The following is a 26,568-nucleotide window of genomic DNA, read 5'->3' as shown; positions in this document are numbered from 1 at the left end:
TATTCTGATGAGGTGGTGGTCTCATTCTTAAACCTGCTGGTTTATATTGAGGACGATGTGCTAATAAAAAAGTTGGAGTCATGGGGCATTCAAATTTGCTAAGCAATAAAGAGATACTATCCAGGAATGCGGGTAGCAGATGGAACCCATTATGTAAAGGTACGGTTCCTAGTGGGGGTGAAGTCATTGCCGTATAGCATGAAATTCGAGACAATGGAAGGAGTGCAGTACTCCCGAGTACTGCATGATAACCAGGTGAAGGTTTGTTATTATTGCCTTGGACACGACCATCTTGTAAGAAGCTGTCCAGACTTGTACTGTTATAATTACATCAAGTCTGGACACATTGCTCGGAGCTGCAAGGCGGAGAGCTGTGGGGTGTGTCACAAAGGCCTCACTTGCTGTGACTGTGAGACAGAAGGAAGCCCCTTGAGTGACGATGAGATAGGAGAAGGAGAAGGAGCAGGAGGTGTGAGTGGAGTGGCTGGAGGAGTGGAGCAGGCAGAGGACACAGCTGGTGAATGGAAGGAGAAAAGAGCGCAGGAAAAGGCAGAAAATTGCAGAGCAGAGAACAGGATGGAGATGGTGGAAAACACACCAAGTATGGTGGAAAAGGACAAAGACAGTAGCAGGCAGCACAGGTCAAGGGCAGAGTCGAGCCATAATACAGCTCGGCTCTCCCTAAAGAATCTGGGATCCGCGGGGGGAGAGGAGGCGGGAGCGGGGTGCAGGGTAAGTGTAAGTATTCCAAAAAGACAGGGAGTCGGACATCTCAGGGAGCAGGAGGGGACAAGACAAGGAGAGGGTGGAAGAGGCAGGAGCCTTAAAGGGGCAGCAGGACGGGAGGGGGAGACAAAGAAGCCAGAAGGGAGCAAGATAGGTGCAGATGCGCCATTGTCCCAGAGAGAGAAGAAACGGGGAGCAAGGGTGAAGTGGTGGAGATGAGGCCAAAGAGAGTGGCACTGTTGGAGAAACCGTGATAGTAGGAAGACTCTCTAAGGGAGATTATGTATCTGACGGGGAGCAGGAACAGAAGGTTAAAGAAGAGCTCGAGAGTGAGGAGTCAGATGGGGACAGAGACATGGAAGTGGGGGGTGGGGTGGCATCGTGTGGATAGGGAAAGGTTAGTGAGGGGCAGAAGGAGGGAGAAGGGGCAGCTCCTCGGCCCAAACCTAATGTAAGGAGGAGGCTGAAACTGCAGGGAAGGTTCAAACAGGAGGTGAAAAAGAGCCGGAGGCTGCAGGAGAAAGCAACAGCTGCCTGAAAAGTTGGGAAGGAGCATGAGAGGAGGGAAGGGCTGGAGATTAAATGATGGGGGGATTATCAGGCACACTCCCCTTATTCGGAGCCATGATTACTCATCAATTTTTAAAGTACAATCGATTAATATATGTTATGGGAGACAAATTATATTCAGGTTTTGATGTTAATATGTGGTGGAGGAATGGCTGCGCAGACCGGCGGAATGGATTTGTCTGATACAATGGAATGATCACGATGTTGTAAATGTTTTTAATGTTCAATAAATAATATATATTTTAAAGAAGTGGGTAGCACACTCACCTCTGAGTCAGAAGTTTGTGGGTTCAAGTCTCCCTCCAGAGACTTTGAGCACAAAAAGCTAGGCTGACACTCCCAGTGCAGTGCTGAGGGAGTGCTACACTGTCAGGGGTGCCGTCTTTCGGATGAGACATTCAATCGAGACCCCGTTTGCTCTCAGGTCGACAAAAAAGATCCCATGGCACGACTTCGAAGAAGAGCAGGGGAGTTATCCCCGATGTCCTGACTAATATTTATCCCTCAATCAACATCACAAAAACAGATTATCTGGTCATTATCACATTGCTGTTTGTGGGAGCTTGCTGTGCACAAATTTGCTGCCGTGTTTCCCACATTATAACAGTGACTCCACTTCAAAAATACTTCATTGGCTGTACAGCGCTGTGGGAGGTCATGAAAGGCACAATATAAATGCAAGTCTTTGTTTATGTGGTGCTGTAGGACACTTACTGCATTACATGCCTCATTTGTATCTCACACAATGCTTGGCTGTTTAAGATTGTGTCTAAGTATGTATAGGTTGTATAGTCAGGTGTAGGAAAGAGACTCGTGCACAAGAAACTAGATTGGAATAAGACTTTCCATCTATGGTTGGCAAATAGGGCTGATTGAAAGTCACTGTGTTGATGCAGTTCAGATCATTACGGATGTAAGATACAAATATGGATAAAGTTAAACCACGTGCGTTGCACTACCTATGAATAAAATTGTTGCTTATCATGAATTCTTCCGAACAAGTGAAAACCATCAGCCCCGATTCAAGTACGCTGAGAGTCAATTGGTTTCTGAGAAAACGTCACTTTCATGGGAATGTCTCCAATATCATTTACTTTTTCCCAGTTTCAGTGGAACATCAGGCGTTGATTTCTGGTGCAGTTTGTAGCTCAGGCTTTCGGGGTCTGTACAGCATTTATCAAACCTGGCGAAGTGATTCCACTCTGATGGTATCCACTGCTAATGAAATGAGCGAACCCTTCAGGAGCTCAGTGAATGGTTCTGAGCCACGCAGATTAGGAAGGCTCCAGGTTCCATTCCTGTCGGACCATTGGTCGGGTCACTGCATTTTACATAGGCAAAGGAGGGCGGGGGGGGGGGGTGGGAAATGGAAATAAAGTCACTAGGGCTCCCATCCTGATTGCTATCTGGTGATTCCTTCAGTAAAGTGTGTGTGTGTGTGTGAAAGAATCAGGCAGTGACTGGATTCAGCTTAGCTGTGATGCCCCTTACAGTTCAATAGCCCATTGATGCTATAGCCTCAACTCTCCTCTCCAGTATCAGTAAAAATCAACAACTTGCATTTATATAGTGCCTTTAACATAGTAAAATGTCCCAAGGTGCTTCACTGGAGCATCACCAGACAGAACTTGACACCAAGCCAAAGAAGGGGACATTAAGACAGGTGATCAAAAGCTTGGTCAAAGAGGTAGGTTTCCAGTAGCATCTTAAAGGAGGGAGAGGTGGAGAGGTGAAGCGGTTTGGGGAAGGAATTCCAGAGCTTAGGGCCTAGACGACTGAAGGCACGGCCACCAATGGTGGGGTGAAGGAAGTAGGGGCTGCACAAGAGGCCAGAGCGGGAGGAACGTAGAGTACTCGGAGGGCTGTAGGGCTGGAGGAGGTTACAGAGATAGGGGCGGGTTAAGCCATGGAGAGAATTGAACATGAGAATGAGAATTTTAAAATTGAGAGCCAGCGTAGCTCAGCGAGCACAGGGGTAAATGGTGAACGGGAGTCGGTGCGAGTCAGGACACGGGCAGCAGTGTTTTGGATGAGCTCAAGTTTGTGGAGGGTGGAAGCGGGGAGGCCGGCCAGGGGAGCGTTGGAATAGTCGAGTCTAGAGGTGACAAAAACATGGATGAGAGTTTCAGCAGCAGATGGGCTGAGGCAGGGACAGGCGATACACAAAATGATACTGCTTATAAATAATTGTTGTTGTTGTGTACTCAATAGAACATAGAAAAGGAAAGTAATAGGGATAGAAATATGACTGAACCGACTGTACAGTGAACCAATGCATGGCCACGTGCAGCAGGATAGAGCACAATAAGAAGAGTTTGAGCAGCACTAACACATTATATTGGGAAAAGACCATTTTCGAATGCATGATATTATGATTTACTTTGCAATAACAGATAAAGAAAAAAAAGACTTACATTTCTATAGCGCCTTTCACGACCACCGGACGTCCCAAAGTGCTTTACAGCCAATGAAGTACTTTTTGAAGTGGAGTCACTGTTGTAATGTGGGAAAGCCAATTTGCGCTCAGCAAGCTCCCACAAAACAGCAATGTGATAATGACCAGATAATTTGTTTTTTTTGTAATGTTGATTGAGGGATAAATATTGGCCCCAGGACACTAGGGAGAACTCCCCTGCTCTTCTCTGAAATAGAGCCATTTTACCTCTACCTGAGAGAGCAGACAGTGTCTCAGTTTAAAATCCCATTCGTAAAACGGCACCTCTGACAGTGCAGCACTCCCTCAGTACTGCATTGGAGGGTCAGCCTGGATTATGTGCTCAAATCTCTGTGAGTGGGACTTGAACTCACAACCTTCTGACTCAGAAGCAAGACGTGCTACCCACTAAGCCATGGCTGATACTGATATACCCTTGTTTGGTATTAAGATTAATATTCTTAAGCTCCACTATGATTTAAGTTGCCACCTTGTAGCTGAGATGGAGCATTCGCCCTGGTATAAAACCTAACAAAACACCAGGAAAGGGAAATAAAGTGACGGTGAGGGAACAGTGGGAGTCACTGTTTACTTAAAACTTTACAGTCTTTGAATAAGTGTTGCGTGCTCTAAGAAGTGGAATTAACCCAGATTCCCACTGTTTCTCATACTGCTCAACACACAGGAAGCAACACAGACATAATCTACAATTACATATTTTCATTAAAGCGTTGCTTGTAGCTCCACTCGCACACCTGAACTGAAGGCATTTCCGAGTTTTTTTTAAAAAGCCTATAAATCTCTGTCACTGCTGCACAAGAGAAGCCCAGGGGAAGATCGTGACCTCCGGATTTCGCTTCCTCACTGTGCCCGGCCCCACCCGACAGTCTGACTGAGAAAGGAAGGAAGACTGACTTGCATTTCTATAGCACCTTTCACGACCTCAGGACATACCAAAGCGCTTTACAGCCAATGAAGTACTTTTTGAAGTGGAGTCACTGTTGTAATGTAGAAAACGTGGCAGCCAATTTGCACACAGCAAGCTCCCACACACAGTAATGTGATAATGACCGGATAATCTGTTTTTGCTATGTTGGTTGAGGGATAAATATTGGCCCAGGACACCAAGGAGAACTCCCCTGCTCTTCTTCAAAATAGTGCCCTGGGATCTTTTACGTCCACCAGAGAGAGCAGACGGGGCTTCGGTTTAACGTCTCATCCAAAAGACTGCATCTCTGGCAGTGCAGCACTCCCTCAGCACTGCACTGGAGTGTCAGCCTAGCTTTATGTGCTCAAGTCTCTGGAGTGGGACTTGAACCCACAACCTTCTGACTCAAAGGCGAGGGTGCTACCCACTTTTTTTTTGCTACCAACTCTTTTATTATTTTATATTTTTTATTGAACATTAAAAACATTTACAACATCGGGATCATTCCATTGTATCATACAAATCCATTCCGCCGCTCTGCACAGCCATTCCTCCACCACATATTAACATCAAAACCTGAAGTTTAATTTGTCTCCCATAACATATACTAATCTATTGTACTTTAAAAATTGATCAGTAATCATGGCTCCGAATGAGGGAAGTGTGCCTGATAATCCCCCCATCATTTAATCTGTGGCTCTTCCCTCTCATGATCCTTCCCAACTTTTCGGCCAGCTGTTGCTTTCTCCTGCAGCCTCCAGCTCTTTTTCACCTCCTGTTTAAACCTTCCCTGCAGTTTCAGCCTCCTCCTTACATTAGGTTTGGGCTGAGGAGCTGCCCCTTCTCCCTCCTTCTGCCCCTCACTAACCTTTCCCTTTCTGCACGATGCCACCCCACCCCCCACTTCCATGTCTCTGTCTCCATCTGACTCCTCACTCTCGAGCTCTTCTGTAACCTTCTGTCCCTGCTCCCCATCAGATACATAATCTCCCTTAGAGAGTCTTCCTGCTATCATGGTTTCCCCAACAGTGCCACTCCCTTCGGCCTCCTGGGGTCCTGGCCCAAATCTTTGGGCCTTTTTTTCTCCCTTCCCCCGTCATTTTCTCCCCTGATTAAATTCACCCTGGGAACATTGTCCTCTGAGGGGCCCGGCACTCACTCCCGGCCCCTCAGCATTAAGGACCAAAGAGGCCCTAAAACTCACCACCAACTTTTTACAAACTCACGCCAACTCCCTGCAGTGATCAAGCATCCAGCAGCGCCTGTTCACTCCTAGCCCCTCCCACCTAGAGACTGCTGCCCACTGAGCCACGGCTCAGAACTTGCCTTGTAGGTAGTTAGCGCCATGAATCTGAAACCTCGCAGAGTGTAAATGCCCAGCAAGGTGTCACTGGGCTGCTCTTTATTACATCATTAGACACATCCTTGGGCAGCACAATTTATCGAGCTAAGCACTGAAGCAGCAAGGCGTGGTCCCAGGGTGCGGAGGTGTGCAGAGGTTGATAGTCCATTTTTGTCTCCTGTCACTAATTTTCCCCCCTGAAGACATTGAATCCACGGGTACCAGCAAACTTTCCAGTACCCCATCCAAGTGGCTAATATTCATGTACAGGAAACTTTCGATTTACCGGCACCTAAATAACCGGAAATCTCGGTTAACCGGCAAAATTCAGGAGGAGGTTCAGGTAACTTTTATTACTTGCCTTCCTCCATTTGTTGCTGTGCAAGGGTGTGGCTGCAGCTGTTGCTAAGCTACAGAGACGCTTGCAACTTGTGGCCATTGTTCTGAAGCTAACAGGGTTTGTTGCTCCGTATTTTTACTATAGCTTTCGGTTATCCGGAATTTTTGATGAACCGGCACCATGTCGGTCCCGTCCGTGCTGGATAAAAAAAAGTTTCCTGTATTCGCCTCAGCAGTGAGTGCTGGTGGGCTATTCCACTGTGGAGGCTGCACCTCCGAGCCAATCCTGTCTTCACCCGATGTTCTCACAGTGTCCTTCCAGCAAGGATTGCTGGGTGGTGATCCCGAGGGAACCGGGGCTGCTCTTTCCTTTCCTTAACTCTGCGTCCAATAGTAGCACCTATACTGTTGTCCAGCTGATTGATTTCTGCCGCTGCAGAAGGAGGCCATTCAGCCCATCGTGTCTGTGCCGGCTGAAAAAGAGTTATGCCTGCAGCTTTTAGGAAAACGTACAGTCCAAACAAGTTGCAAGGTCCCACACATGGGACTCAGCAGACACACAGCTGTGCATCTTAGAGCTGGGGATCTTAGAGCTGGGGGTGGGAGGTGGGGTGGGGGGAAGGAAGGATAGAGGGCTGTAGGAAAAATGTTCTACGTCAAAGATTGCAACTGCACCTGGACAAAACCCTTCATGCAAAGTTGTATAACAACAGAAAATGCTGGAAAAACTCAGCAGGCCAGGCAACATCCGTGGAGAGAAAATAGAGTCAACGTTTCGGGTCAAAACCCTTTGTCAAGACTAAAGAAGCACAGGAAATGAAATAGATTAAGAGGCTGGGCTGGGAGAGAACAAAAGAGAAGTGAAGAGACATTAAGAGGTATTCAAAATGAGACGAGATGGTGATAGGACTAGTGGAGACAAAAGACGGCTCTAGATTAGGTGTGAAATGCGCTGGCAGAATGGGAGACAGCTGCCATGTGGGAGAGAGAAAAAAATGAAAGGGGGGGGGAAAGGCCAAAACAAAGGTGTGGATAAAAAATATAAGTAAAAATGTAATAGGGGCCGAGGTTATGATCTGAAATTACATTTTTATTTATATTTTTTATCCACACCTTTGTTTTGGCCTTTCCCCGCCCCACCCCTTTTTTTTTCTCTCTCCCACATGGCAGCTATCTCCCATTCTGCCAGCGCATTTCACACCTAATCTAGAGCCGTCTTTTGTCTCCACTAGTCCTATCACCATCTCGTCTCGTTTTGAATACCTCTTAATGTCTCTTCACTTCTCTCCCAGCCTAGCCTTTTAATCTATTTCATTTCCTGTGCTTCTTTAGTCTTGACAAAGGGTTTGACCCGAAACGTTGACTCTATTTTCTCCCCATGGATGTTGCCTGGCCTGCTGAATTTTTCCAGCATTTTCTGTTGTTATTTTGGATTTCCAGCATCTGCAGTATTTTGCTATCATGCAAAGTTGTATGTTTTATTTGGGTGAGGGGTGGGGGGTGGGGTGAAGAGGTGAAACTAGGAACAAAGATTAGCCAAAACCTGAGTGCAGATAACAAAAGCTCGATCGATCCCACCCATGGACCATCTACGTCCTCCTGACCTTGGAATTTGGGTCCACCTTCATCCCTACACTGAGCACTGAACCAATCAATTGCAGCCGCAGAATAAAGCACTGAACGTGCCCAAAGCCGAAACCCATTGTGAGTTAGGCTGCAATACTCCAGACAGGTGCTTTATCGGAGAAAGATCTGGTGATCCCCTTTACCATACAGCTCTGTTGGCATGGCTGCCTCCAACTGGTGGCAGCATTGTAACTTAAATAAGGCATCAAAACTGATGTCTTTAGCCGACTGACCACAGAGGCAGCACTGCCACCAACAGCAAAATACAATTAGGGCAGAAATGATCATATTTTCTGCCTGCTGATGGACCTCATGTTCAGCCTGCCCACCCAGACCTGCAAAGTGATTTCTCAGCACGAGGCCTAACCAGAAAGGCAGACTTGTATTTATCCAGCATCTCATCACATCGCTTAGCAATGACTCAGAGTGCTTCACACACAATGAATTGCTTTGAAAGTGCAGCGACTCTTGTTACATAGGTAGATGCAGCTCTGGAATTCCCTCCCTACACCTCTCTGCCTCTCTCTCCTTGTATAACACGTTGCTTAAAACCTACCTCTTTGACCAAGATCTGTCCTAATATCTCCTTACTTGGCTCGGTGTCAAAGTTTGTCTGCTCACGCTCCTGTGAAGCGCCTTGGGACGTTTTACTACGTTAAAGGCACTAAATAAATGCAAGTTGTTGTTGTTACTGTGATTTCCGTGATGGTCAATCATTGATATTTATATGCTTGTCACAATGGCACAGTGGGACTCTGCCGTTCTATCCAGGTTCTCGCCGGCATTCTTCTTTGTCCCAATTCTCGATGCCTCTCTTGTCCTTCTCCTTCCCCCAGGTCATGTTGGCACCATTCCGCCCCCCAGCACCATTGCTGCTTCTGCCCCTCCCCTCCCTCCGTGCTACCTCCAACTCCTGCCCACTGCTGCCCCAGGGACGTGCGCGCCGCCGCACGGGAGGTTGTGAAAAACGACCGCAATAATTCCACAAGGTGGGACGGCGGCATTCGATCATCCGGGGCAGCCGCCCGGAGTGGCAGCGGCACCGAGGGACGGAGCTGGGACTGGATCTGACACTGTTTGTCCACAACACCCACTGCTCGCAGGAAACGCGGGCGGTTGGCACTGACGGAATGAAGAGTATCCGTTCGAGTCCTAGTGTGGGGCTTGAGCCCACGATCTACCTCACAAGAGGTGAGCCAGCACAACCAGCTGAGGTGACCTGGCGGACATATCTTCCCAAGCCATTAGGGTTCCGGGGGGTGGTCAGGGGGCTGAGGGAAGGCCCGGCAGACAGAAATTCAGGACACGACTGTTAAATAAGTGTGCACGTGTTGCTGCAGAACCCGTGTGCAGTTTAACAGAGACAACTCTGGTTGGATGTATTCCAGCAGGTTTCATCACATGACCTCCCACCTCCAACCACCCCCGTGATCCCGCCATTGGTCGCTCAACTCGCACATCCTCGCGGCCAATCAGAAAGTGAATAAACATTTCCCTTACCCGACCGGACGAATCTGGGTTTGTCAGTCAAACAGCTCTTTATTCCCGTCTCCAATACGCTTATAACTAATAAACTAACGTGTTCAAAGAAAGTGAAACAAAAAACACCATTTATTTTAGAGCCCCTACATTACAACAGTGACTACACTTCAAAAGTACTTTGTTGGCTGTGAAGTGCTTTGGGATGTCCTGAGGTCGTGAAAGGCGCTATATAAATGCAAGTCTTTCTTTTAGGGGGAAAAATTCGGTTGGTTAGCGCCTCCGGGGGGCGCTAATGGGGTGCTAGGAACTTAGCGCCCGAGCGCGGCGATTTTAGCGCCGCTTGCGAAATTCACCAGTCGTTTTGCGGTGGCGGTAACCACTACCGCCACGATCTCCTGTGCCCGCAGATCGTGACGTCAGTCAAGCGTGCAACGACCCGGTAGCGCCCCAGACCAGATATTGAGTCGCGCCCCCTGCCTTAGTGCCTGCTGCGAGCAACGACAGGTAGAGGGGAACGTTTTCAAGTTGAGAAAGGTCTGGGGGAGCGCTATTTAAAGGCGGGCGCTTCCTGCCTTTTCTTGTCGGCAAAATTTTTGGTTTTAACGCTGTCCTAAGGAGTTTTGGCCCTCGGCACCACTTTTGAGGTTCCTAAGCGCCGAGCTCTTTCCCTGGGCCTATCCATTAGTGCTTCCAACACAATTGCTTTCGCGGTCTCTCCAGGCCGAGATTCAAGGTTGCAATGAGCAGGGTGTAGCTGGCCAGCAAGATGACCCCTCCCCTTTAAGAGCTGGACGGCGCCAGTCTGTCTGGCTTCCATGGTAACTGACACCACCTAAGCTTTGCCAGCGCTCTGAGGTAGCGCCTCGCTCCCTGACGTTAGTGCCTTAAGAGAGGTGTGTAGCGCCTGATTTAGCGCTCCAATCACCTCCAGGGGCGATAGAGGCAAATTTTGCAGTCGGAGGCGGTGATTAGCGCCGGGTGCTAAACTTTGCGCCCGGCCGATATTAGCACCCCAAAATGGGCGATACCCAGTTTTTCCCTAGTAATCTTTTATGAGTTTCCTCCCGGGTTACCAGCAGCAGAATCCTGGAGATTAATCTTTAGCTCCTGGAGACTCCAAGGCAATCCTGGAGGGTTGGCAAGCCTCATTACAGGGGGCGGGGGTATCGGCAGCTTCAGGTATCGCGGAACAGCTTCTCCTTGTAATGCACAGTAAGTTTCCCCCCCCTCACCCCACCCCCCGAAGCCTGGTGAGAATTTGATGATCAGTCGAAGCTGGCCTCTTGGAACACCAGCAATGTGAACGGCAGAGATGTGATGCACCCAGGCTGCCGGCTTGCTGCATTACAACAGGCAGCCAGTAGCATTTATAAGCACAGTTGTTTCTTTAATCAGGGACAGGTAGTGTTAGGATCTATCATTCCCTGTAGTTTAAATCACTTTACAACCAGTTAGTTGATCTTTATGGAGTCTGGGGGTTTTTTCTTTGGAGGAAATGTACTGATGATTAAATTCAAAGCCAGTCTGTTGCCCTGTAGCTATTAGGAAAGGCATCTGCTAACGCACATTAAATTCCCCCATGGCCTTTTCACATCTTCAAAGCGAGGAAACATAATTAATAAGCTGCAGGGTTTAATGGGAAAGTGACATGGGGAGATACACTTCCAGCAGATAAAGGAAGAGAGAGAGAGAGAGAGAAATAGCACATGTTCTTGGCTCTGGGCATGACAACAATCCGCTCCTTCCACAATTGATTAGCTGAGTCTGTCTGTATTTGGGATTGTGTGCAGTAATTGGCACTGATGGGCTGGACTGCACATCCCAGAGAGCTGGTGAGAGAAAGAGAGAGAGAGAGGGAGGGGAGGGGGGCGGGGGGTGGTGGTGTAAGGAGCACAGGATTCTCCAGGAATCCTACTACAGTAAAGGCAGGAGAGGAGAGATTCGAGGTTGGAATGAATGAAAGACTGCTTGCTGCGTGCGGAAGCCTGGAATAATGCTGCACCGGGATCCCTCTGTCCCTCCTGGCACTAGGGCTGCCTGGACTGAGAGCTGCACGTGTGCATATTTCTCTGGATGAGTTGGACTTGGCATGACATCCCGATAGTGACTGTCGGAGGGATCAGCAACATGGGACAGTGCTGTTGTAAAAACAGAAAGAAGCCATCTCAGCAGGCAAGAGGTACTATTAGTTAAAGAAACGCTTGTTCCAACTTTTTTCCACTTGCTTAACAAGTTAAAGAACAGAGTGACACTGATACTATATTATCTGGTATAGATCATTGTTTAAAATCCTTTATGGTTTTCTCAGCTTTTAACATCATCCCAAATGAATCTATTTGTGAATTGAGCTGGATGTTTAGTCGGGTTCAAAGGTTGTTCCGGTATCTAGGTGAGCGCATTAATTACCTTTATCAGTGTCAATGGCTATGTTATTAATGTGTCATATAGATTGAGGATTCAGGGCTCCTGTGCCCAAGTCAATATTTTAAAGGGGCGCTGTCTTCGCGAAAAAAGTGTTTGACAAACGTTAAGTTTATTCCTTGCGTTCGCCCGGCATGTTGAAATGAATCATTGCGTCACGCTCGAGTGGCGTCACCGGGGAAAGCGACGCAGTGATTGTTATCCGCCCCCAAAACCAAACAGCAAAAGAGACGTACTTGCTTTTCATGAAGAGGTAACCTTTAACCCCCCCTGGTCTTCACCAAGCTGAAACAATGGTTCCTCGCCTCAGCACTACAGCCAATAGCAAAAATCGATGCCGCTTTTTGTTCAACCCCACGTCCAGTATGTGTTTCCTTGTTAAATCTGAATCTTTTATTTGTGCTGCAGCTGTGCGATCTGTAAATTAATGGCACATGGTTTCTTAAAGCTACCGTGTAACACCCAGATTGCAACTGGGCTGTGCATCTCCCTGGAAGTGCTGATACTCGATTCGCCAGGACCCACGGCAGATACATCACTCGCTCTGTGCGGGAAAGGAGTGACGCTTAAGAAAAAAAAGAAAATCACCTTCCCCTAGGTACATCGCCGCCTGATTTTACAATGCACTGAAGTCATAATTAGAACAATTGTGCAGTGGGACCCACAATCAACTTGAAACTCAATTGTAGTCCGCATAACAAGAGATTCCTAAATAACACTGTGATCGTGCACGGTTTCAGTCCGACCCAACAGACCGCTCGGCTCGTCTACCAACCCTGCCTTTGCACCATTCCCCGATGGCCATGGGTGTTCAGGAGTTGCGCCAGTGTTATTTTGCGGCTCCATTTTTAACCCGACCTTCTGGGAAAAATAATGAGAAAGACGGCGATAAAGTAATATTCCTGAATAACAACAGAAAACGCTGGAAAAACTCAGCAGGCCAGGCAACATCCGTGGAGAGAGAAATAGAGTCAACGTTTCGGGTCAAAACCCTTCGTCAGAACGTTTCGACCCGAAACGTTGACTCTGTTTTTCTCTCCACGGATGTTGCCTGGCCTGCTGAGTTTTTCCAGCGTTTTCTGTAGTTATTTCAGATTTCCAGCATCCGCAGTATTTTGCTAAAGTAATATTCCTGCTTCATTTCTCTTCCCCCCCCCCCTTCACACACACTCGTTGTGTGACAGAAAAAGGTGGGAGCAGGCTGGACAGTGTTTGTCTCTGTTCTTGCGGGTCGTCCACTGAATAATGTTACCGCTGTCCCTGCTGCTGTTGGACAAAGGCCCAGCCTGCCTCAAAAGCCTTGTTAACCTCTGAGAGAGAGAGCCAGAGAGACACCCCCAACCCCCACCCCCTGCACCAATGTGGCCTTATTTTGTGGAATGTTATCAGTTTATTGATAATGTCCACACTTCCCTGCTGTGAACTCTGATGTGTATTAGGCCAGGATCACTAACAGACAGCAAACAACAGTGCCTTGATACCAAATAAGACACCAGCAGCAAAGACACTCTGGGAGGAGTCTATGTAAAGAAGGAAATGAAGTAATGGTTATTTGTATTGTAATCTCATCATGGGGGACTTTTTATTTTATTTTTTTAACTTTTTCACTCCTACGTTCCTCTCTTCTTCTTAGGCAGTCCCTTGGAACCGAGGATGACTTGCTTCCACACTAAAAATAAGTTCTCAGGTGACTGATGAGTCCAATGCGGGACCTACAGTCTCTGTCACAGGTGGGGGCAGACAGTGGTTGAAGGGGCGGGTGGGTGGGGTGCTTGGGTTGACGTGCGCTCCTTCCACTGTTTGCGCTTGGCTTCCGCTTGCTCCCGACGAAGAGACTCGAGGTGTTCGGCGCCTTCCCGGGTGCTTCTCCTCCACTTTGTGCGGTCTTGGGTCAGGGATTCCCAGGTGTCGGTGGGGATGTTGCACTTTTTCAAGGAGGCTTTGAGGGTGTCCTTGAAGCATTTCCTGTGCCCACCTGGGGCTCTCTTGCCGTGTCGGAGATCCGAGTAGAGCATTTGTTTTGGGAGTCTTGTATCAATGTGGCCCGTCCATCGGAGCTGATTGAGCGTGTTCAGAGCTTCGATGCTGGGGATGTTGGCCTGAGCGAGAACACTGACGTTGGTGCGCCCATCCTGCCAATGGATTGGCAGGATCCTGCAGAGGCAGCGTTACAACGGTGCTTACACTTCAAAAATGTCCTTCATTGGCTGTAAAGCGCTTTGGGACATCCTAAGTGACGTGAGAAAACGACTAGGCACTTGGTCTAAGCGTTAAACAAAGCATTAATCAACTGTTTTACAACATGGAGGTCTAGTTGTGTCCTTCACTAGTTCCTGTTAAGAATGTCCTGCGCAAGCTGGGCCCGTGTCCGAGTATTTATACTCTCCCTGGACAGCGCCACCCTCAGGCCACTCAGAATTATTTCATAAGGCTTTCTTTCATGAATGACTGATTCATGTCACTAAGGTCGTGAAAAGCGCTATAGGAATTCAACTCTTTCTTTCCTTAATGCCAACCAAGCCTGTGAGCACCCCCAATATTCACAGGCTCTGCTGTCACCTTCCTCACGAGTTCCACAGAGACCCAACTTTTCATGACAACATGGCTATGCCACCACCCCATTGCGTTGGAACCCGCTTGTGCTGTGAGTGACAGCAGTGTTCCAAAAGAAAATGATGGGCTACTTCAGGCTTGTCCGAAAACTGCAGCCAGGACTTCAAAAGGCATCAACTGTAATAGAGAGGGATTTGAAAATCCTCTTAATAAGCAAGTGAGGTTCAGAGGAATTGCCCACGCTACGTTACAGCGCCATTTACTTAGACTGCTCGGCTTCACTCCAATGCTTCTGCTCATGTACATGTCAAAGGAAGGATATACTCGCCTTGGAGGCGGTGCAACGAAGGTTCACTAGATTGATTCCTGGGATGAGAGGGCTGTCCTATGATGAGAGATTGTGTAGAATGGGCCTAAACTCTCTGGAGTTTAGAAGAATGAGAGGTGATCTCATTGAAACATACAAGATTCTGAAGGGGATTGACAGGATAGATGCTGAGAGGTTGTTTCCCCTGGCTGGAGTGTCTAGAACTATGGGGCATCGTCTCAGGATAAGGGGTTTTAAGACTGAGGTGAGGAGGAATTTCTTCACTCAGAGGGTTGTGAACCTGTGGAATTCTCTACCACACAAGACAGTTGAGGCCAATTCATTAAATATATTCAAGAAGGAGTTAGATATATTTCTTAAGGCTAAAGGGATCAAGGGATATGGGGAGAAAGCAGGGACAGGGTACTGAATTTGAATGATCAGCCATGATCTCATTAAATGGCGGAACAGGTTCGAGGGGCCGAATGGCCTACTCCTGCTCTTATTTCTTATGTTCTTATGTTCTTAAAGCTGTCAACATTATGCAGGCAACTGAGACAGCCTGGGCCTGGAACTGTACCTTCCTCAAGTGGGTGACATTTCAGAGCGTTGGACACTTGCACAATATTAAATGTACGGGCAACTTTAATAAAACTGTGCTGTTGAAAAGCTTTAGTTGGCACACTGTAGATCGGGCTTAAATACACAGGTAGGAGGAGGGGAACAATATGTATACAGTTTGACTGCTTTAGCTCCACCTACAGCTCAGCTACATGGTGTAGGCTTCATTAGATCCTGCTGCTCAGCTTGTTTCGTTTTTAAACAAAGGCTGTCTCAATTTTTACAAGAAGTATTTCTGAGTAAGGCTGGCAAGAGACAGCCACTAAAAGTTGGCCTGTCTTTCTGCCTCTCACTGTGCCTGCGCGAGTGAGATGGGCACCAGCTGTATAAATATCTCACCGAGGTGGACCAGCTTCATTAAAGAGCTAGATCAATGGAAAGTCAAGTTTGCATTTCAGTGAACTTTCGCGAGGACAAACACTGCCATTGACTCACACGTACCTGCAGCCTACTTGTGCACCAAATCTATACAAAAGGACAGACTTTACAAATAGCACTGGCGAAGCAATCTTAAGTCTAGTTTAGGGACATGGGTGGACTCATCAACAGCCTCTCACAATTAGCTTGCTCTCAATGAGTTACATTAAAAGGAGCAATGATTTCATAATCACAAGCAATAGACACTCAAAGTTACATCCATGTCATTTCTAAATACTGGATGTTTTCTCAGTCAAATAATTAGTCAGGTTGCTCAAAGGATCAGCAAACAATGTGTATCGCAGGTTATGGATCATTGACTATAACTTTGCTGTACTTTTATTACTTTAGCAGAAGGAAACTCCTTTAAGTTTCCGTGTTGTTAACATATAAGAAAGCAAGGAATGAGGGCGTTGACTTATGAGGAAAGGTTGAGCGGGTTGGGCCTATACTCATTGGAATTTAGAAGAATGAGAGGTGATCTTATTGAAACATATAGGATACTGAGGGGGCTCGACAAGGTAGATGCAGAGAGGATGTTTCCCCTCGTGGGGAAATCTAGAACTCGGGGGCACAGTTTCAGAATAAAGGGTCGCCCTTTTAGAACTGAGATGAGGAGGAATTTCTTCTCTCAGAGGGTCATAAATCTGTGGAATTCTCTGCCCCAGAGAGCTGTGGAGGCTGGGTCATTAAATATTAAGGTGGAGATAGACAGATTTTTGCAAGATAAGGGAGTGAAGGGTTATGGGGAGCGGGCGGGGAAGTGGCTTTGAGCCCAAGATCAGCCATGATCTTATTGAATGGCAGAGCAGGCTCGAGGGGCTCGAGGGGCCAAGTGGCCTATTCCTGCTCCTATTTCTTATGTTCTTATGAATGTGAAAAGACCATATAGCCCATCAAACCAGTACCTTCCATAGACTACCTGGACACTACCTAATCATTTAACCCACAGAGGGTGAGTTTCGCTTTAATACTCCGTCACAAAGGCCATTAACTGAAGAACACTCAACCATCCTCACATCTCCAGTATTCAACCTTGAGCTTCTGTGACCCAAAGACAAACTCACCCGCCCCCAGCCTCAAAAGTATACGACCAACCTTATCCTGTGATTGGTTACCTCAATCGAGTCTCAGTAACCTCCAATCCTATTGCTGACCAGATTGGCTTGGGTTCTGATGGAACATCCAAGGTGGGAGCGGTTTGATATTCTGCAGTAAAGAACTGAATTCATCTAATGAGTCCAGGGCCTCAAAGAAATGTTTTTTGTTTCCTCTCCCCGTGAGAGAATTTGCGAACTTGGTACAAATTCTGGTGGGCCATTTCCTTTTCTTCTTCTTCTTAGGCAATCCCTCGGGAACCGAGGGTGACTTGCTTCCACATTAAAAATGAGTTCTCAGGTGACTGATGAGTCCAATGCGGGACCTACAATCTCTGTCACAGGTGGGGCAGACGGTGGTTGAAGGGGCGGGTGGGTGGGGTGCTTCGGTTGACGTGCGCTCCTTGCGCTGCCTGCGCTTGGCTTCTGCTTGCTCTCGGCGAAGAGACTCGAGGCGTTCGGCACCTTTGCGGATGCTTCTCCTCCACTTTGTGCGGTCTTGGGCCAGGGATTCCCAGGTGTCGGTGGGGATGTTACACTTTTTCAAGGAGGCATTTCTTTTTACGTCTCCATTAGACACCATTGTGGGTGGCACTGATGCCATCTAACAGAGCAGGAGCACTGAGTCCAACCTGAACCAGCTCCCATTCGCAATGATGCAGGAGAAGACAGGTTAATGTAGTTCGGAAATTATGTCAACTTTGTTTCACAATTTGCTCTTTGGCACACGGACTTTAGGCTGTCAGGGCCATTTACGGCACCTTAGATACGGGTTCATCATCAGATGTTAATTATATACTTGACCCAGGCTCTCAACAGGCAGGGCCTCCAAACAGCTTAAATGTCATTTTTTCCATTTGTTGCTACATGTGCAATGATGGAAAGTTGCCCCATTTTACTGCCGGCACCTTGTTTGTCTATGACCCTCCACCACCCCCCTTGGCATGTTGATGCCACTGCAAAACTGTGGCAGAGGGCTATGTAAACATTGCCAGTCACAGCTCTGTATAAACATCATGGCGCTGTTGGTTTTGATGTTTGCATCACTACAACAACAACTTGCATTCGTATAGCGACTTGAACATAGATAAACGACCCAAGGTACTTCACAGACGGGCGATGCAACGCCTGTCCAGATTTTTTAAAATTAGTTTCTGGGATGTGGGCGTCGCTGGCAAGGCCAGCATTTATTGCCCATCCCTAGTTGCCCCTTGAGAAGGTGGTGGTGAGCCGTCTTCTTGAACCGCTGCAGTCCGAGTGGTGAAGGTGCTATTAGGGAGGGAGTTCCAGGATTTCGACCCAGCGACGATGAAGGAATAGCCGATGTATTTCCAAGTCAGGATGGTGTGTGACTTGGAGGGGAACTTGGAGGTGGTGGTGTTCCCATGCGCCTGCTGCCCTTGTCCTTCTGGGTGGTCGAGGTCGCGGGTTTGGGAGGTGCTGTCCTGATGTTGAGTTGCTTGATCAACGTTGTAAAATATCCGCATTTTTCAACAAATTCTGCAAAACAGAAAACAGTGTAGACCAGGAATCTCATTTTAAAAGTTTTATGCTGTAATCACGGCCTTGCTTGACACCATCAGAATTCGAATCACCAGCTCCAACAAGACTGAATCCTGAATGGAAGGTTCAGCTTTCTGCCGACGGGATTTTCTGCCGTATTCTTGGGTTATTAGGGATAGTTTTACCAAATCTCATCTCTGGGCACCAAATACAAAGGAACAAGTTTCAAATAAAGCCAGAGCTATTGGATTAGTGATGTAATCGGTTCCTGTTCTTCCGCAGTTACATCCGCATTCAAGAATATTCATTTATTATGAATTCACTGTGAGCAAGAATCAACAGTGTGAAATGGGATTGTAAAAGTCAGAGGACGTTATTCCAGCAAAAAAAAGAATAAATGACTGAAACGATTCCATTAGCAAGAATAAATGCAGTAGATGTAGGTGGATAAACATTTGGGATTTTCAATTTCTAGTCACTGTAGAGAACTGGAGACTTAAAATCGAATGGATATGTGTTAGTTCATTTTTCTTTACAGCCACCCCAATCCCCTTCCTTTACTTTCCTGCAGCAGCCATTTGCCAACACTCAGGGTCTGCAGCCAAGAGGGCAAAATGTCCAAGGCTTTCATCTAGTCTCCAGAACTACTGTCAGTGCTACTTCGCACCAGCCACCAAGATCTGGGAGATGTATGGGCAGCCTATGTAATCACTCCCTTTTTTCTTTTTCATATTGAGGCTTTGGGATTATCCCTATTCTTGCTCCAGGACTAGTCCCACGGCTATGAAATGACAGATCTCAGTCCATACCCAGACCAGAAAGCCGTAAACACTGGACAGCATGTCTGTCGTTCCCTCCTGCAAAAATCGTCATCCTCTGCTCCCCAGCTTCACCACTCGTTGTCTCTTCCAGCTGCTCAGGGATCCTAGTCTGCTGCATTTTGTGGGCATGAATTACTAATTCGGTGATAGTTGGAACCCCGAGCAAAACAGCAGTGACAAGGAGGAGTCGGGAGCAGTGGTGTATCATTACTGCAGGGAAGGAGAGTAGCTCAGTGAGGTGAGGGAGAGCAGAGAAAATCCTTCCGTGAACTGAGTGGATGGTGGGGGTGAAAGAATGAGTGTACCTGTGTAAATTGGATGGGGGGAAGGAGAGAGAGAGTGCCTGTGTAAATTGGATGGGGGGGGAGAGAGAGAGAGAGAGAGAGAGAGAGTGCCTGTGTAAATTGGATGGGGGGAAAGAGAGAGAGAGAGAGAGAGAGAGTGTGCCTGTGTAAATTGGATGGGGGGGGGGAGAGAGAGAGAGAGAGAGAGAGAGAGTGCCTGTGTAAATTGGATGGGGGGAAAGAGAGAGAGAGAGAGTGTGCCTGTGTAAATTGGATGGGGGGGGAGAGAGAGAGAGAGAGAGAGAGAGTGCCTGTGTAAATTGGATGGGGGGGGGAGCGAGAGCGAGAAAGAGAGAGAGTGCCTGTGTAAATTGGATGGGGGGGTGGAGAGAGAGAGAGTGTGCCTGTGTAAATTGGATGGGGGGAAAGAGAGAGAGAGAGAGACTGTGTAAATTGGATGGGGGGAAAGAGAGAGAGAGAGAGAGAGACTGTGTAAATTGGATGGGGGGAAAGAGAGAGAGAGAGAGAGAGACTGTGTAAATTGGATGGGGGGAAAGAGAGAGAGAGAGAGAGACTGTGTAAATTGGATGGGGGGAAAGAGAGAGAGAGAGAGAGAGACTGTGTAAATTGGATGGGGGGAAAGAGAGAGAGAGAGAGAGAGAGAGAGAGAGACTGTGTAAATTGGATGGGGGGAAAGAGAGAGAGAGAGAGACTGTGTAAATTGGATGGGGGGAAAGAGAGAGAGAGAGAGAGACTGTGTAAATTGGATGGGGGGAAAGAGAGAGAGAGAGTGTGCCTGTGTAAATTGGATGGTGGGGGGGAGAGAGAGAGAGACAGAGAGTGCCTGTAAATTGGATGGGGGGAAAGAGAGAGAAAGAGTGTGCCTGTGTAAATTGGATGGGGGGGGGGGGAGAGAGAGAGAGAGTATCTGGAACAAAGGACTCATAACGCCCATATACAAAAGTGGGGACAAAGTCGACCCAAATAACTATCGAGGCATCTGTGTAAACAGTAACCTGGGGAAGGTATTCTGTAGTATCATAAACAAAAGACTTATAAACTTCCTTGAGGAGCACAATGTCTTAAGTAAAAGCCAAATTGGATTCCTGCCAAACTATAGAACATCAGATCATATCTTCACCCTACAGACCCTAATTGACAAACACGTTCATCGAAACAAAAGCAAAATCTACGCATGCTTTATAGATTTCCAGAAGGCTTTCGATTCCATCTGGCATGACGGTTTATTCCTGAAACTTATCGAAAGCGGGGTAGGGGGAAAAACATATGATGTAATTAAATCAATGTATACAAACAACAAATGTGCAGTTAAAATTGGAGACAAACAAACAAAATACTTCCCACAGGGGTGGGGGGTGACGCAGGGCTCGCCCATCTCACCGACACTCTTTAATATTTACATAAATGAATTGGCAAAACTACTTGAACAATCTACAGCACCCGGCCTCACCCTATATGAATCCAAGGTTAAATTCCTCCTCTATGCAGATGACCTGGTTCTGCTGTCACCAACTAAGGAGGGTCTACAGCAGAACCTGGATCTGTTGGAGTCGTTCTGCCAGACCTGGGCCCTGACAATAAATCCCAAAAAAACCAAAGTCCTTGTGTTCCAGCAAAGATCCAGATATCAGGGACCCAAAATAAATTTCACACTAGGAACAACCAAAATTGAACAAACCACTAACTACACATACTTGGGCTTAAAAATCAGTTCTACGGGAAATTTTCATCTGGCTGTGAATGAACTGAAAGAGAAAGCAAAAGGGCTTTCTATGCCATTAAAAAATCAATCCAAATAGAAATCCCAATTAGCATTTGGCTCAAAATTTTCAAATCAGTAATTGAACCAATTGCACTCTATGGCAGTGAGGTGTGGGGACTGCTAACACAACAAGAATTTGCAAAATGGGACAAACACCCAATTGAGATCCTACATGCAGAATTCTGTAAAAGTATCCTCCGGACTCAAAGGAAAACCGTAAACAATGCATGCAGGGCAGAACTAGGCCAATATCCATTAATAATCACTATCCAAAAAAGAGCCACCAAATTTTGGAAACACCTAGAAATGAGCAACCCCCAATGCTATCATTATGAAGCCCTGAAATGCCAAGAGAGGACCATAAAGAAGAATACCCTCAGTCAACTAGTCCTGGGACTCAGTGAAGTAACTACTAACACTACTAACAATAACCAGCCCCAGGACAGTGACAGCGTAACACAAAGAATTCGACCCAACACAATCGTCGCTAAGCAAAAGGAAAAATATCTGTCATATTGGGCAGAAACAACAAAAACCCAAAGCAAACTCAATTGCTACTTGGCCCTAAACAGACAATACAACATGGCTGATTACCTGACCAGGGTAAAGGATAGCAAACTGAGAAAAACCTTGACAATGTACAGACTTAGTGAACATAGCCTGGCGATCGAAAAAGGTAGACACAGGCAGACCCGGCTACCAAGAGAGGACAGGATATGCTCTCACTGCAGTCAGGGAGTGGTGGAGACAGAGATGCACTTCCTCACAGCTTGTAGAAAATATCAGGGCATAAGGGAGAATTTCTACCCAAAATTCACAAAAATATGCCCGGAATTCAGAAATTTGAATGACGACCAAAAACTCCCATACCTACTAGGGGAAGAGAGAAATTGTGTAACCTTAGCGGCACACTATGTTACAGCTTGCCATAAACAGAGGGACAACCACTAAATATAAGAAAAGAGTATATACAAATTATATGAATGTATATTTATACACTCAGGGATATATCTGTTTATACACTGTATGGATAGATCTGTATTTTTGTGTACAACCATGAATGTTTTTCGATGCTTTGGCAACATAAGATGTACCTTGTCATGCCAATAAAGCGATTTGAATTGAGAATTGAGAATTGAGTGCCTGTGTAAATTGGATGGGGGGAAAGAGAGAGAGAGAGAGAGAGAGAGCCTGTGTAAATTGGATGGGGGGAAAGAGAGAGAGAGAGAGAGAGAGAGCCTGTGTAAATTGGATGGGGGAAAGAGAGAGAGAGAGAGAGAGAGAGAGAGCCTGTGTAAATTGGATGGGGGCGTAGGGGGAACAGTTTCCCTCACTACCACAAGGCACTCGTGGATCTGATTTCCATTGGTAGGCAGACTCAAGTGACAAGCTTAGAAGCCAGTCCAGACACAGGGCTACTTGTACAGCCAGGTTACCTCGGGTTAGTTTCATTAATAAAAAAGCATCATCAATTTTACTTGAACCAAGCCTAGTGAATGGCTTGTTTTGACAGTAACATGTCTTAAAGTATGTGGGGAAACTGAATCGGGTCAAGGTTACTGAATAAATCAAGTGTTTCGTGAAAAAGTATGTGAAGAATTGCATTCACTGGCTCTGTGTAGAAGCCTAGTTTACATGGGGTGACCCATTTGGACCTTGCTGAAATTCTTTGGGATTTTCTTCGAATTAGATGCTGCTGGACATAATTAATTGAGATGGGAAAGTTGTGTGTGAAGCAAACTGCAAAGAGAATGCAATGCTTCATTGGTTCGACACTGTAAGATGTTTAGGTAACCCTTTGAGTACCGAATTTTAGTTTAAAAAAAAAGTACATTTAAGCACAGCCTTCATCCTCTAACTCTTTCACTGCTCAGTGTCATTACAACATCACGTTCGAAGGTTTATGACCCTTTTGCACTATGGTCAAGACGTTTATTGATATTTCTCTGGGTTAGTGCGTGTTTGAGTAATGATGTCAAACAATGTTTTTAGTAGTGAAAGAGTTAAGGATGTGACCGGACCTAAAGCTTTCAAACTTAAATGTTTTTGCACCCTCCTCTTTATATGATCCCAATCTTACTAAAGCATGGACTGTGCCATTAACCCGTTTATACAGTGTTAATATTCTTCTTTTACACCGCGTCTGCCATTCATGAGGAGAATTCATTCTTAAATTGTTACATTTTCTGAGGAAGATTCAGATTCCACTAGGGATTTAAACATAGTCACATAGACAGTAGTGTAGGAACAAACGCTCGGGGAGTGGGGGGAAGGAAGAGATGGCTGCTCCCTCCCTGAGTTTTTTGGGGGCGTGGGCTGTGCACTCCTCTTGGCCCCATTCTGCATCCCAGAATTGCCCCTCATGACCTCCCCAACTCCTTATATTGGTTGTGCCTCTGGCACCGGACCCTTTGGTTTGGGCTCTGATGTCAGCCTAATTGATATTTGATGGTACTTTGATGGAGGCGTGGGCGAACAGTGACAGATCGTCCACAGCTGAGCACCTCCAGCTCACTAAAAAGCTCGGTGATATTAATTACAGGCCAACCTATTTCACGGCAAACTTAAGGAGACAGTATCACTTTTGGTGGCCTTTGCCATCTGGGATCCAAAGCCATAAAATAAGATCTTCATGCTCTGATAGGAAGCAGGTTTACGGCAAGATGATCACAACTGTGAAAAATGCAGGGACAACTGCCTGGAAAGTTAATTTTCCAGCCAAGATGAAAACTGGGAAGTTCATGTGTACTGTTTTAACCCTGACTCTGTTGACTATATGAACTCCCTGAGGTTAGTGCAACACACTGTGTGTCAAATAATACAATTTAGCATGAGATTTGAAAGAGGCACTGTGCTTGAGAGAGAAAGGTGAGCTGGGTCAGTTATGCTTCCTACATATTTAAACTTTCTCTTAATGCATGCACCTTCCTTCCAACTTAACAAAAAAAAAACACATTATCTGGTCATTATCACATTGCTGTTTGTGGGAGCTTGCTGTGCGCAAATTGGCTGCCGCGTTTCCCACATTACAACAGTGACTAGACTTCAAAAGTACATAATTGGCTGTAAAGCACTTTGGGGTGTCTGGTGGTCATGAAAGGCGCTATATAAATGCAAGTCTTTCTTTCTTTCCCACCCATTACTCTTGGAACTGCAAACTTGCAGAATGGGTGTGTAAATGGCAAATGAATTTCAATATAGATAAGTGTGAGGTGGTGCATTTTGGTAGGAGGAATAAGGAGGCCACCTACTCCTTGGAAAATAAGAGTCTAAATGGGGTAGAGGCGCAAAGGGATCTAGGGGTACAGATAGACAAATTATTAAATGTAGCAACACAGGTTAACAAAGCCATATACAGTAATGTGCAAACATAGCACAGGGGTTCATTTCTAGAGGAACAGAATTCAAAAGTAGAGAAGTTATGTTAAACTTATATGGTACCTTGGTTAAACCAGACTTCGAGTACTGTGCACTGTTCTGGTCTCCATATTACAAAAAGGATATAGAAGCACTGGAGAAAGTGCAAAAAGGATTTACAAGGATGATACCAGAACTGAAAGGGTACAACCATCAGGAAAGACTGAACAGATAGGGGCTCTTATCTCCAGAAAAGAGAAGACTGATAGAGGTCTTTAAAATTATGAAGGGGTTTGATAGGGTAGACATAGAGACAATGTTTACACTTGTGGGGGAGGGGCTCCAAAACTCGGGTCCATAATTATAAGACAGTTACTAATAAATCCAATAAGGAATTCAGGAGAAACTTTCTTACCCAGAGAGTGGTGAGAATGTGAAACTTCCTACCACATGTACTGGTTGAGGCGAATAGCAGACCTCACTGTACTTGGGCTCTTGCATTGTTCCACGGAAGCTCAGCGTAAGCTCGAGGAACAGCACCTCATCTTCCGATTAGGCACTTTACAGCCTTCCGGACTCAATATCGAGTTCAACAATTTCAGATCATAACCTCGGCCCCCATTACATTTTTACTTATTTTTTATCCACACCTTTGTTTTGGCCCTTCCCCCGCCCCTTTTTTTCTCTCCCACAAGGCAGCTGTGTCCCATTCTGCCAGCGCATTTCACACCTAATCTAGAGCCGTCTTTTGTCTCCACTAGTCCTATCACCATCTCGTCTCGTTTTGAATACCTCTTAATGTCTCTTCACTTCTCTTTTGTTCTCTCCCAGCCTGGCCTCTTAATCTATTTCATTTCCTGTGCTTTTCCAGTTTTGACAAAGGGTTTGACCCGAAACGTTGACTCTATTTTCTCTCCACGGATGTTGCCTGGCCTGCTGAGTTTTTCCAGCATTTTCTGTTGTTATTTCGGATTTCCAGCATCTGCAGTATTTTGCTATCGAAAAGCATAGATGCATTTAAGAGGAAGCTAGATAACTCCATGAGGGAGAACGAAATAGAAGATATGTTGATAGGGTGAGATGAAGTAAATAGAGTGGGAGGAGGCTCGTGTGGACCATAAACACTGGCATCGTTGGGCTGAGTGGCCTGTTTCTGCACTGTAAATTCTATGTAACTCACTCCAAATGGCAGGCAGACTCAAGTGACAGTCTTGAATTAACTTGGGATCCAGGACAGAAACTTTCCTACTACAGGTTGCCTTTACTTTCACCTGTTTCATTTGAAGCTGAATAAGTAGACGCTTTTAACAACATCATAGTCGCAAATGGTGATGGTGACATTTACACGATGTAACAACGGGTTTTGACACAAATTGCATTGTTGCGTTCAGCATTTGTCGGAAACAAAGCTTTTTGATGAAGACTTTACTCCCTTTAAGACCTTGGGCATGTGTAAATAGAACTATTTTGTTGGGTTTAGTGTTAATAAGCATATACTACGGAATGAGAGAAAGGCATTCAACCCATCAGTGGTGGCTGGTGACCTTTCTGATAGTTGAGGCACACGCTATACATGCCTGTCCAATCAAGCATGTTACCACGGCAACGGGCCTTTCGCACAGGCGCAGTGTGAGTTATCTTCTTGTCGATAGCAATCTTTCATTATGAGAGAATGCAAGGTCAAAGAAAAGAGTGAGAGAGGAACTGATGCACAGCTGGGAGGAAAGGAAGCCAATCATCACTTTGGCAAAACCAGTTGCTATTTTTGGACTTGTTCGACCCGATATTGCCCGAAAAAAAAATGACTAGGCCGCTATAAACACAGTCCAAAGAGGAGCAAGTCGGTTTACCCCTAATCTAAGGCAACAGAGGAGCTTCTGATGCTAACTAACCCATACTGGAATTTATCAGGTTGATGGAAAATAACTATTCCAGCAAGCACGCCTTGATCAAATCA

At 46.3% G+C, this 26,568-nt stretch overlaps 1 protein-coding gene across 3 annotated transcripts in view; it reads left to right on the top strand.

The window, feature by feature from the left end:
* arhgap22a (Rho GTPase activating protein 22a) overlaps positions 1–26,568 on the top strand; it is a 395,268-nt gene that overhangs the window by 108,268 nt on the left and 260,432 nt on the right. For 2 of the 3 annotated variants that reach the window (XM_085970366.1, XM_085970363.1), the window contains exon 1: positions 11,341–11,626. The exons of the other annotated variant lie outside the window; for it this stretch is intronic. In XM_085970366.1, coding sequence (XP_085826492.1) covers positions 11,521–11,626 — 106 coding nt within the window. In that variant the 5' untranslated portion in view covers positions 11,341–11,520. Of the gene's footprint in view, positions 1–11,340; positions 11,627–26,568 lie in introns of those variants that run through there. 3 annotated transcript variants of the gene reach the window in all.

The sequence above is a fragment of the Somniosus microcephalus genome, chromosome 29 (assembly GCF_052327205.1).
Source record: "Somniosus microcephalus isolate GS21.2 chromosome 29, FLI_Smic_1.0, whole genome shotgun sequence".
Lineage (NCBI taxonomy): Eukaryota > Metazoa > Chordata > Chondrichthyes > Squaliformes > Somniosidae > Somniosus > Somniosus microcephalus.
This window is presented reverse-complemented; position numbering and strand designations above follow the sequence as displayed.